General features: G+C 41.9%; 1 protein-coding gene across 14 annotated transcripts in view; it reads left to right on the top strand.

Moving 5' to 3' along the window:
* C2CD5 (C2 calcium dependent domain containing 5) overlaps positions 1-11,409 on the top strand; it is a 224,947-nt gene extending 213,538 nt beyond the window's left edge. For 13 of the 14 annotated variants that reach the window (XM_073621450.1, XM_073621448.1, XM_073621446.1 and 10 more), the window contains one exon: positions 4,051-4,281. In XM_073621450.1, the coding sequence (XP_073477551.1) occupies positions 4,051-4,266 (216 nt within the window). In that variant the 3' untranslated portion in view covers positions 4,267-4,281. Of the gene's footprint in view, positions 1-4,050; positions 4,282-6,807 lie in introns of those variants that run through there. The other variant, XM_073621440.1, reaches the window with a different exon arrangement.
* The last annotated feature ends 826 nt before the right edge of the window (positions 11,410-12,235 follow it).

Genomic DNA, 12,235 nt, shown 5'->3' with positions numbered 1-12,235 from the left:
AGGAAGCCCCAGAAGTTGACTTCCCAGGATCAAGTTGATCTTTCATGTCTTGAATTGAACTCCATATTCACACACTTCGCCGTCCACATTCTAAGCTTGGAAGATTGGCAGGCAGATTTCCTGAGTCGTCAACATCTATCTCCACGAGAGTGGGCTCTTCACCCAGAGGTATTTGAGGAGCTCTGCCAATGATGGGGAACACCAGATGTGGATCTCCTGACAAACAGTTAGTTTATTAAAAGTCAGCAGCTACAAAAAGTGTAGCTGCTGACTTTTAATAAACGGACACATACCTGTCCCACGGTCCAGCGATGTGGGCGCCCAGAGCCTCGCTCCTCTCCCCCTCCTCTCTGCGGTGCCACCATAGCAACTGTGGGCACCCGGCCATGACTGCTTATGGCTTCACAGCCAGGCGCATACTGCACATGTGCGAGTTACGCTGCGCCCTGCTATTGGCCGTTCAATTTTCTGGGACCTGTGACGTGTCTCAGAAGATTGCTGGCAGGGAGGGGCCGCCTAGGGCGAGAGGAGGAGTCGCCTAGGCGGCCAAGAAGAGGAAGAAGGAAGTGGGACAGGAAATCCCACTAAAAAGAAGTTACCCACTACCACCCCCCCCAAAAAAAAATGACATGCCAAATGTGGCATGTAAGGGGGCGAGGAGTGCTTAAAGTGGATGTTCCACTTTTGGGTGGAACTCCGCTTTAATTGCATGGCTGTTGAAGCCAGAGTCCTAAGGGACAGGGGAATCTGAGTAAGCCTAGGTTCACACTGAAACACAAAACAGGAAATTGCCCCGGGACTTTAAACGAGGTGAATGCGTTTAGCCAACAATTGACAGAGTAAATGCAGTCTCAAAATTTATTAAAATAATCATGCAAACATAAACATGAATCGTAGCCAAGCAACTGAAATGATACATACAGTTGAAAATGTCATTACACGTATCAAGGTATAAAATGTAAATTGCAGAGTACGCATTTCGAAAGACCATGCTCGCTTCATCAGGGGTAGATGCATGTGTAGTACATCTGTAGGGGATATAATGAACCAAATAAGTATCAACACAGACATGGTATCATGACAATTGGGCAAGAGGGTCCAAAAACGCATGGCCCTATACTCACCAGAGGCTGGATCAGACTACCAATTGCTTGATACCCAGAGGCGGCAGTAATGAGCGTCCGGCTCGGGAGCTGAGGTGGCAGAGGGAAAACCAACCCAACAGAGCACAAACGGGGGGCAGACATGACCGGGATGGGGGAATGTGTCACCAAAGATCTCCCAGTGTCCATTAATAATGTCAACTGAAATTTAAATGCATATGTATCAATAGGTGCTGCCATACCAGCATAGAAGTAAAGTAGTATATGATATGAGTATGTATATGCATGAACCAAACTGGTTCGATAATGGTATGAGCTAGGAGTCTGGGGACAATGGAGAGAAAAAAAATAAAAATAGAAATAAAATAGAACAAAAACAATGTGATTAAGTGTGTGTCCTGTATAACATGTATCCAAGTCCATTGTATATGTCAGATAAAAATATATGTATATCAGTTAGTACTATACCAACAGAGTAACCATGGTGTATGCAATGTAATGAAAACATTTATATATACACACAGTGGGGATGGAAAGTATTCAGACCCCCTTACATTTTTCACTCTGTTATATTGCAGCCATTTGCTAAAATCATTTAAGTTCATTTTTTTCCTCATTAATGTACACACAGCACCCCATATTGACAAAAAACACAGAATTGTTGACATTTTTGAAGATTAATTAAAAAAGAAAAACTGAAATATCACATGGTCCTAAGTATTCAGACCCTTTGCTTAGTATTTAGTAGAAGCACCCTTTTGCTCTAATACAGCCATGAGTCTTTTTGAGAAAGATGCAACAAGTTTTTAACACCTGGATGTGGGGATCCTCTGCCATTCCTCCTTGCAGATCCTCTCCAGTTCTGTCGGGTTGGATGGTAAACGTTGGTGGACAGCCATTTTTAGGTCTCTCCAGAGATGCTCAATTGGGTTTAAGTCAGGGCTCTGGCTGGGCCATTCAAGAACAGTCACGGAGTTGTTGTGAAGCCACTCCTTCATTATTTTAGCTGTGTGCTTAGGGTCATTGTCTTGTTGGACGGTAAACCTTCAGCCCAGTCTGAGGTCCTGAGCACTCTGGAGAAGGTTTTCGTCCAGGATATCCCTGTACTTCATCTTTCCCTCGATTGCAACCAGTCGTCCTGTCCCTGCAGCTGAAAAAAAAACCCCCACAGCATGATGCTGTCACCACCATGCTTCACTGTTGGTACTGTATTGGACAGGTGATGAGCAGTGCCTGGTTTTCTCCACACACACCGCTTAGAATTAAGGCCAAAAAGTTCTATCTTGGTCTCATCAAACGAAAGAATCTTATTTCTCACCATCTTGGAGTCCTTCAGGTGTTTTTTAGCAAACTCCATGCAGGCTTTCATGTGTCTTGCACTGAGGAGAGGCTTCCGTCAGGCGACTCTGCCATAAAACCCCGACCCCTGGTGGAGGGCTGCAGTGATGTTTGACCTTCTACAACTTTCTCCCATCTCTGGAGCTCAGCCACAGTGATCTTTGGGTTCTTCTTTACCTCTCTCACCAAGGCTCTTCTCCCCGATAGCTCAGTTTGTCCGGATGGCCCGCTCTAGGAAGGGTTCTGGTTGTCCCAAACGTCTTCCATTTAAGGATTATGGAGGCCACTGTGCTCTAAGGAACCTTAAGTGCAGCAGAAATTTTTTTGTAACCTTGGCCAGATCTGTGCCTTGCCACAATTCTGTCTCTGAGCTCTTCAGGCAGTTCCTTTGACCTCATGATTCTCATTTGCTCTGACATGCACTGTGAGCTGTAAGGTCTTATATAGACAGGTGTGTGGCTTTCCTAATCCAGTCTAATCAGTATAATCAAACACAGCTGGACTCAAATGAAGGTGTAGAACCATCTCAAGGATGATCAGAAGAAATGGACAGCACCTGAGTTAAATATGAGTGTCACAGCAAAGGGTCTGAATACTTAGGACCATGTGATATTTCAGTTTTTCTTTTTTAATAAATCTGCAAAAATGTCAACAATTCTGTGTTTTTCTGTCAATATGGGGTGCTGTGTGTACATTAATGAGGAAAAAAATGAACTTAAATAATTTTAGCAAATGGCTGCAATATAACAGAGTGAAAAATTAAAGGGGGTCTGAATACTTTCTGTTCCCACTGTGTGTGTGTATGTATGTATGTATGTATGTATGTATGTATATATATATGTATATATATGTGTGTGTATATATATATATATATATATATATATATATATATATATATATATATATATATATATATATATATATATATATACGCACGCACACACACACACACACACACACACGAACCAGTGTTGTTCAAAGCATGCTGATATTCCACGCATTAGTGCGCTGACGCCGCAACCGTGGAAGTCGCACAGTAGGCGTGGTCGCATGGCGCCGATGTGTAGGTGGCCCCACCCATCCGAATAGGGCAGGGGGGACAGCAGGAGGTATGAGAAGCTCCCTTGTACACATCACAGCTCCCGAGTCGGACGATATTGAGGGCTAGTCATGGCTGGGATCTGTTTGTCACTTCCTGTGTACTGTTTAACTCACATACAGCAATTTACTTCATTCAAGGTGAGTCCACACTCCTTGATGGATGTTAATCATTCATTCACTCCCTTCACATTTGAGCACTAATTTTTTTCAATACATTGCATACTCCATGGTTACTCTGTTGGTATAGTACTAACTGATATACATATATTTTTATCTCAGCTGACATATACAATGGACTTGGATACATGTTATACAGGACACACACTTTTTCACATTGTTTTTGTTCTATTTTATTTCTATTTTTTTTTTTTTCTCTCCATTGTCCCCTGGACTCCTAGCTCATACCATTATCGAGCCAGTTTGATTCATGCATATACATACTCTTTTCATATACTACTTCTATGCTGGTATGGCAGCACCTATTGATACATATGCATTTATGTTTCAGTTGACATTATTAATGGATACTGAGAGATCTTTGGTGACACATTCCCCCATCCCGGCCATGTCTGCCCCCCGTTTGTGCTCTGTTGGATTGGTTTTCCCTCTGCCTCCTCAGCTCCCGAGCTGGATGCTCATTACTGCCGCCTCTGGCTATCAAGCAATTGGAAGTCTGATCCAGCCAATGGTGAGTAAAAGGCCATGCGTTTTTGGACCCTCTTGACTAATTGTCATGATACCATGTCTGTGTTGATACTTATTTGGTTCATTATACCCCCTACAGATGTACTACACACGCATCTACCCCTGATGAAGTGAGCATGGTCTTGCGAAGCGTGTTTGGATATTTTTTATGCATGTGTAATCTGCAATTTACATTTTATACCTTGATACGTGTAATGACATTTTCTACTGTATGTATCATTTCAGTTGCTTGGCTATGATTCGTGTTTGTTTGCAAGACTATTTTAATAAATTTTGAGACTGCATTTACTCTGTCAATTGTTGGCTAAACGCATTCACCTCATTTATAGTCCTGGAGCGATTTCCTGTTTTGTGTTGCATATATTGGGATGGAGGGGGTTTGCGGGTGACACCAGACCCTTTCTTTTTTTGTCTAGGTTCACACTGAAGACCGGTTTAAAATCGTGCGAGTTCAGCTGAACTCGCATGATTTCAAACCGGCATTTCAGTGCGAGTTTGGGGGCGATTTGAGAGACATCTGTGTGGGTTACTGCATAGATGTCTATTGAAATCGCCCCCAAACTTGCCAAAAGTAATGCAGGAACTACTTTTGGGAATTGGTGCGGCGCCGCAAAGTTGGCATTGCACCAAGTCGGACTGCGTCGTTGCCGGCAATAGTCCCTGAAATTTGACATTTCAAATCGCAGCCTAAGTCATTCCTACATTGCTGAAGGCTAGGAAGGTGATTTCTAGAAGGATTTACAACATTTTAGAAGTTTTACTTACCTGATGTGAGGCTCACGGATTTCACCCTCACAATAATGCAGTTGTCTGCTTACTGGCAGTTCTTCAGTCTGAAAATGATTTGGGACTGGCCTTGATCAAAGGTCAAATTTTCAGCCTTTGAGTTACATTTTCAGAGACCAATTTCTTCACACTCCTTGGTGTGGGCCTTTCTGCAAGGCATTACACGTATTATTCCACTGATTAGGACTCCATGGTACCTCAGCTTGGCACTTTTTGTATTTAAGAAATCTTCATTTGCACCTATCCAGGGTATTCCTTTAATCCCTCAGAAGGTTATTTTTCTGGTTGCTGTTTCTTCAGTTTGCAGAGTTTCTAAATGGGCTTCGCATTCCTGTAATGGAACTGTTCCTACTGCTCCACCATAATAAGGCAGTTTAACGACCTCAGCCATTCTTTTTATCGAAGGTGATTTCTTGGTTCCATCTTAAAAAAAGACAGCCTCAGACGCTGATGGACAAGGCTTTTCACACCCTGGAATGTGGTTCATGCTATAAAGTGTTACCTGAAGTTGAACCTGCTGCAATTAATCAGACAGATTCCCTATTTGTGCTTGCTGAAGTTCCAAGGAAGGGTCAGGCAGCTTCCAAATCTGCTACTGTACTTTAGATGGATCTGTCAGATTATTTCTCAAGCTTATGGTCAAGTTCCACCGTTTTTGATAATGGCTCATTTTACCAGTATTGTCAGTGCCTCCTGGGCTATTCGTCATCGGGCTTCGGTAGCTCAGGTTTGTAAAGTTACATGCCTAGTTTTTGGTTCAGACAAGCGGGGGAGGGGGTGGGTCTCAACACATTTTTGAGGCCCCACCTCCACACATGCTTTATGCCCAATCGCCACCTAACAACTGGGTCGTTAGTGTGGTCCTAGATCGGGCGGCTTGCTCTGGTCCCTGACTGGCCCTCAATTTACCATTCATGTCAGTTAAAATTTCCTTCCTTTCGGGGGGAGGGCCAGCCTGATGGAGGCGAGGCCTCAGAAACCTGTTGCGGCCTGCGCCCTCCCCAGCTTGTCTGTTGACCCTTGCTAACCTGTCCGCGGCATGTGAGAGCTTGTGACACCGCCAGTGTTTGATCTCCCTGCAAGGGGTCCGAACTTTTGCCTACTGCTGTCCTCCATTCCATCCTGACAGCTGCTTGTCCGCAATTCACACCACACCAGCCCTTTATGCTGTTTTGCAAGAAGCCATGTTGTAAGTGATTATTGAATAAAATTACTGTTGGTTTTTACTCATACTTACCTGGTGCCCTCCTTCTGCTGTTTTTTTTATTTATTTAATTTTTTCGCAATTATTCTTATTTCATCTCATCTGCTGTCAATGAGCGTTGACTCACTCACTAGTTACTAGTTTGTGTATTGTTGATTTGTTTATACTCATTTGAGTTGTGGTTGGGGAAAGGAAGTTTTAGTGAAAAAAAATATCAGAGCATCCTAAAAATGAGCTTTAAAGTAGAAAGCCAGCCATAGGGATATTATGGAAATGAGCGGATACCCCACCTTTGCCTGAGAAAAGGTGTCTCTATTGGTAGATTTCCCTTCACCTTATATTTGAGTGACAACTGTTAGCTTTTGGATTTTATCTTACTTTTGTCCCTGAGCCAACAGGGAGGTGGTCACATGCTTCCAATATCCGAGTAATTCCAGCGTGCAGAAAAGGAAACATAAATGGGCAAGGTAACAGTCTATTTAGGTGAACATTATTGGGGGCTGTTCCAGCCAATATTTTAAATTGCTTACACAATACCGTAATTTAAACTTCCATTCTCTTCTCTTCTAGGCACAGTGTCTTATGAACGTCAGTGGCGATGCTGTTATCTTTACAAGAGAATTGGAGTCAGACGGAGCCCCACTTGCTTCACAGCAGTCTATGACAACCTCTACAAACCAAACAGCAGTGGTGGGCAGAGAAGGGACATGATGGTCAATAAAAGAGGAGGCTAATCTTGCCAGGAGGATGCACAATATTGCCAAATTATCATCCAGTCAGATTGTGATCTGCTTTCTGTGTTGTTTGTTACAATCTGGACATTCACTTAGGTACATCAACATCTGTAGAATGCCGCAATATAATAGCAATAATTTTCTGCATGTGCTCAGAATTCATTGTAAAATTTTCACAGAACTGAAATACCTAATCTAACTGCCCTGTGATCCCAGCTATGCAGACATGGGAAGGCTGGCACCCAAATTGAGCTTCTTTGTGGGAAAGAACCTGAAATAGGATTGGATAATATTGTGTCCAGTAACTAAATTCATTCCATAGCTGTTGCTGTGAGTCCAGCAAATCTGCTGTGACCCTTAGTGTGCTGCATTTCAGTGTAGCAGGTACAATGGGGGGTCATTCACCATCAATTCACATATGGCAAAGCTGTAATGAATCTCTGCGAATTACCAGTTTTGGAAAAAACTGCTGTGAAGTGAAACCACCTTAATCCAAACAACAAATATACAGGAGGCAGAAGAAGCTGGGGGTGACCACTATTGGCACATAGTATATTTAAAGAATATTTAAATCTCTGAACTTTTTTTTATCATCTTGTGCACCACATGTTATGATCTGTGACTGATTTTGCTTGGAAATGCTTTTAAGCACCTTTTCTTTCTTGTCCATTGAAGGGTACGGGAATTCAGAGACTGTCAAGTTATACTGTGGCTTACAGGAGGAGTGGACACTAGCATGCAAAAAATTGTGCACCAGCTCAGAATAACCTCTCCTCTACCTAGCATGCCTCCATGTTTTTGCTGGTGTTGTAGGTCTTGAACATCCAGTTTATTCCTTGTGCCTTCTTTCTGTTCATGTTGACAGGTTCCCTTATCTGGTAGGGGGGCTCAGCCTCATCTAGGTTTCATATTCAGGCGTTGGTCCTTCAGGTGGCTCTTGGGCTGCAGGCAGTCCTTATTTCTATTCAGTTGGGCCCATTAGTGGTTGTTGCTCTTCTCATCCCTCGGTTGAATGGCATTTGGACATCATAAAAAGTATCTTAATTCCCGTGTAAATGTCAGTGAACGAAAAAGATAATAGGATTTTTGTACTCTCCATAAAATCCTTTTCATGCAGCCCATTGAGGTACACAGGTCACGTACCCCCCCATTTTTATGTTCATTCTCTCAATACTGCTTGCCAAAAAATAAGGGATGCTGGATAGAGGAGAGGTTCTATTGGGCCGACTTTTACAGCTTTTTGCGTGCCAGTGTACTATCCTCCTGTAGGCATACAGAATAACCGCATAATATCTGAATTCCTGTGTCCCTCTAATGACTCCAAGAAAAGGATTTTACTGTGAGTACAAAAATCCTTTTTTCTTTCAGACTAATGCTGCTTCTTGCTCTCCCCCTGCTATTTGCTGGCAAAGTTAAGTAATATCTACACCACCCCCCCAATAAGTGTCCTCACACAAACTTGTACTGCAGAGAAGGAGTGTGTCTGACCAGGTTTGTTACTGATTACTGAAGGCACTGAATCAAACTCTGGTGCCTATTGGACATCAAAGTCATGTTTAGATTCTTGGCACAACTGCTGCAAAGTAAGGGGCAGACTAGGAAAATGTAGGTTTTAGCACAATGTCTTTCTGACTTTATTTTATATCCCTGTGCCATCATTGCTTCAATTCCAACAATCGGTAGGGCATCAAGAGGAAGCTCTGGTGTCCTGCCGATAATTCCTGAAATTACATGCCCGTGTTTTTTAGACTTGTGTAGTCCCTGGGCAGCTGTAGTTGGTCCTGTGGGCAGTAAAAGGGGAGTACTGTGTAATGTGATCACCAACTCGCAGCTTCCTAAAGGTGTTATAGGCTCGAGAGGTAGGTGTTACTAAGCTGGATTCTATGGTAATTGCAATACATTTACTCCTACACAGCTTCAGCATAGGTAATTTCTAACATCACCTTTGTAGTCAAGAACTACAGACGGAAGCCTGAATAACTTGCCTCTAGACAGGAAGTGGGTGTGTGAAACTTACTGGTGCACAGCTGGATGTAAGGCATTTAGCTGAGACAGAAAGTAAAATGTAATCGGTGATTGCATACAGGCAACATGAGAGGAAAACCCATACCAGGAAACACTTCAGGAGGTATTTGCAAAAAAACGTTCTAATTTTATTTAGGTTGGAGTTCCACTGGACACTATTTTTATGATGATAAAAATATTTCTGCCATGCGGCCATACATTGGGTTGTCCAACACCTCATTCCAAATCAAGAGCTACCAATATGGAGTCAGCTCTGACTTTTCTGCTCTCACAGCCACTTCTTTTCTGGAAATGCCCCACTGGATGCTGATATATAGTTAGTGGGATTTGCACTGATGGATGGCTGTCAGGGACACTCACATTTCCACTTCCTCCCAGAGAGGATCAGTTGGGAGGGGAAGTGGGACTGTCCGTGTTATTCTTCCAATCTTGTCTTGGCAAACGTCTGGGGTGGCTGGGTGCAGGGGGTGGAGTTTAGATGAAAATTGATAAACTGTCATGTTTGGGCAGATACTGTGTATTCTAATAGTTTTGGTGGCTTTGGATCAAGTAAAAAAAAATGTAACAGATTGATGCCTTAGACCTCGTTTACACCATAGGTCTGAGACGTCAGTTTTTCTGCATGCATTTTCTGCATTCTCTATGTGCCCTGTGCAGGAATCTGCAACGTGTGTGCAGTTTTCTGCATGTAAAAAAACTGACATAAAATCAACATTGGTGTGAATAGGGCACATAAATGTCACACAAGAAAACTGATGTCAACATGCAAAAAAACTGATGTCCACATGCATGAAAACTGAGGTAAACTGGTGTCTCCGCAAGTGAAATCTGTGCTTTTTTCCCATTAGTTTTCATGCACGTATGGTGTGAATGAGCCCTTAGTGTTTGTGACTTAAGGCTGGTCTCAAAAAAGGTCAAAGGTAATTTGTGCCTAAGGCTGGCCATACATTAAGCAATTTTTATACAGTACTGAATTTTTCTCTGAGAGTGGCTGTCGGCACCCTTCCACCTGATATTTTTCAATTGAAAAATCGAAGGAGCTGGGCTGAAAATTGTGTCTGTAAAACTCATGTATTCAGTCAGATGCGGGAACTCTTCAGGTATTTTAAACGTTGGTGGCACAGGCTATTAGAATAAAATTGCTGCAGTGGGAGATTTGCCTGCCTGTGCTGTTTAGCACATTTTTATTTATTTTTTTGCTTAGAGAAAACATTTTTGTGTGCATGGCCAACTTTAAGGTCACATTTCATTAAAGAGCTCTTAAAGTGCATTCTTATTTGATATGGAAAGCCACACACCAGACTGCAGCTCATCTGTAAATGATATTTGCTACAAACCAGAACCTATTTTCTTAATTTGCAAATCCTGAAAAAGTCGGTGCCCTGAAAGACTTTTGTATGTTTAAAAAAAAATTTAATTAGGAATTTTATGTCTTCAAACTTTAAGCAATTTTGACACCCACAAGCCTCAATGTACAGCAATAGATGCATAGCTTTTTATGACAACCCATTTTAACTAGGAATAAATAGGAGTAACATTGCTGATTACATGGAGTTCTAGTAATATTTAGGTTAGGAATTCAACCAAGCACTATTAACGTCCAAACAAACCGCATAAAATAACTTTGACACAATTTCAGAAAACCAAAACTCAAAACAAAAATTTGTGAAAAACAGAGCCTGGCTGGGTGTAACAGCTACACGAGAAAATGTAAAAAATGAATCCTTGTGGGGGAGTAAAATTCTGCTTGTAGAAACCAAGGGAGTTTTCCTTCCCGCTTTCATGTGTCCTTCAGTTATGGTCATGTGATGGCGGAGGTGGGCCCATGTGCAGCACCTCTTCCACTGACTTTCAGTGTTCTTAAGCAGGGATAGCCAGAGGTACATTAACAGAATATCTTACCAGTAATTGGTTATGTTGCTGGGCTGCAATCGCACCAATTTTATAGAAACCCAACAGCGATCCCAGATCACAGTTTTGAGTATGAAGGAAGCAGCATCAGACAGATGGCACCTTATATAAAGATTTGGCTATTCAGTATAATAATCCCAATCCATGACACATCTCTGATGGTGCCTGTCAATGAGATTCATTATCAACAACACAAGATTATTTTCACAAAGCCAACAGCAGGGGGCAGCATCAGTGGGGCTCAGCAGCCCTGTATATAACTTGTGGCTGTGAAGGGTAGTAAGTCATGTGAGATTTAAAATCTATATTTTTGATACTTTATTTTTTAGTATTTTATGTTCTGGACATTGTCATTGCACAGAAGACACAAGGAGGAGACATTGACAGCTACAGGGGGCAGGCTGATTGGAAACAAACTATAAACTTGAATGTAAATATTTATATGTGGCAGGTTGTAACATTTCTTGCGTGTATAAGAAAAATAAACTGGTTTTAATGAGGATATTATGCTGATTTCTTCTGTTTTGCATTCTGTAGACATTTTTTCAGGCTGAACATGTTTATTTGTTAAAAGAAACCATTAATCCTATCCAGTTAGATCCATCCGGACCAGGTAGGGTTTGTGCCCAATCGCCAAGCTTCTGATCAGACCCGACGCCTAATGGATGTTGTATATCGGCGGTTCAGTCCAACTGAGACAATCGGGGACCTAGGAAGAGCATGCTGTTGTCATTAGACCTTTGTAAGGCTTTTGACTGCCTGTCATGGGAATACCTTTTCTTTTTTTTTTTTTTTTTTTTTTTTTTTTTTTTTTTAAAAGAGTAAAGTTTATTAAGAAGATAATAGGATACATCAATCGTCAAAATGAAAAAGGAGCACATCGCTCATCGAGTACAAAATGTAAAAATAAGACATCATTCGAAAAAGATGACAACAATAAATTATAGGCAGATATAGGCTTGTAACACAACTGGATATCTAGTTATGGGCCCTGAGAGATCCGGCGCCGGAGCCCCTTCTGGGAACTAACTGCTCCGACGAGCCGGGTCTCCCCTAGCCCATCTCTTCAAAAACAAGTGAATAACTGTCTAGAGTACAGATACACGCCTACAGAAACTGGAAAATGATAAAAGGGAGACAACCAAAAGGGGCTTGTATCACTGTAACCATGGAAGATCATGTTAATAACGCATTTATACATTCGTTACTGGGAACAAAAATAAGTAAATAAAAATAATAAAAATAAGAAAGGAAGAGAACCAATTGGTCTGACTATCTCTCATGAAGGGTCAAATTTTGGTTTGATGATCCAGTCCAAAACATGTTAT

Source organism: Aquarana catesbeiana, linkage group LG03 (genome assembly GCF_042186555.1).
Source record: "Aquarana catesbeiana isolate 2022-GZ linkage group LG03, ASM4218655v1, whole genome shotgun sequence".
NCBI classification, from domain to species: domain Eukaryota; kingdom Metazoa; phylum Chordata; class Amphibia; order Anura; family Ranidae; genus Aquarana; species Aquarana catesbeiana.
The sequence above is the reverse complement of the archived record's forward strand: the minus strand, read 5'-3'. Positions and strand labels throughout refer to the sequence as shown.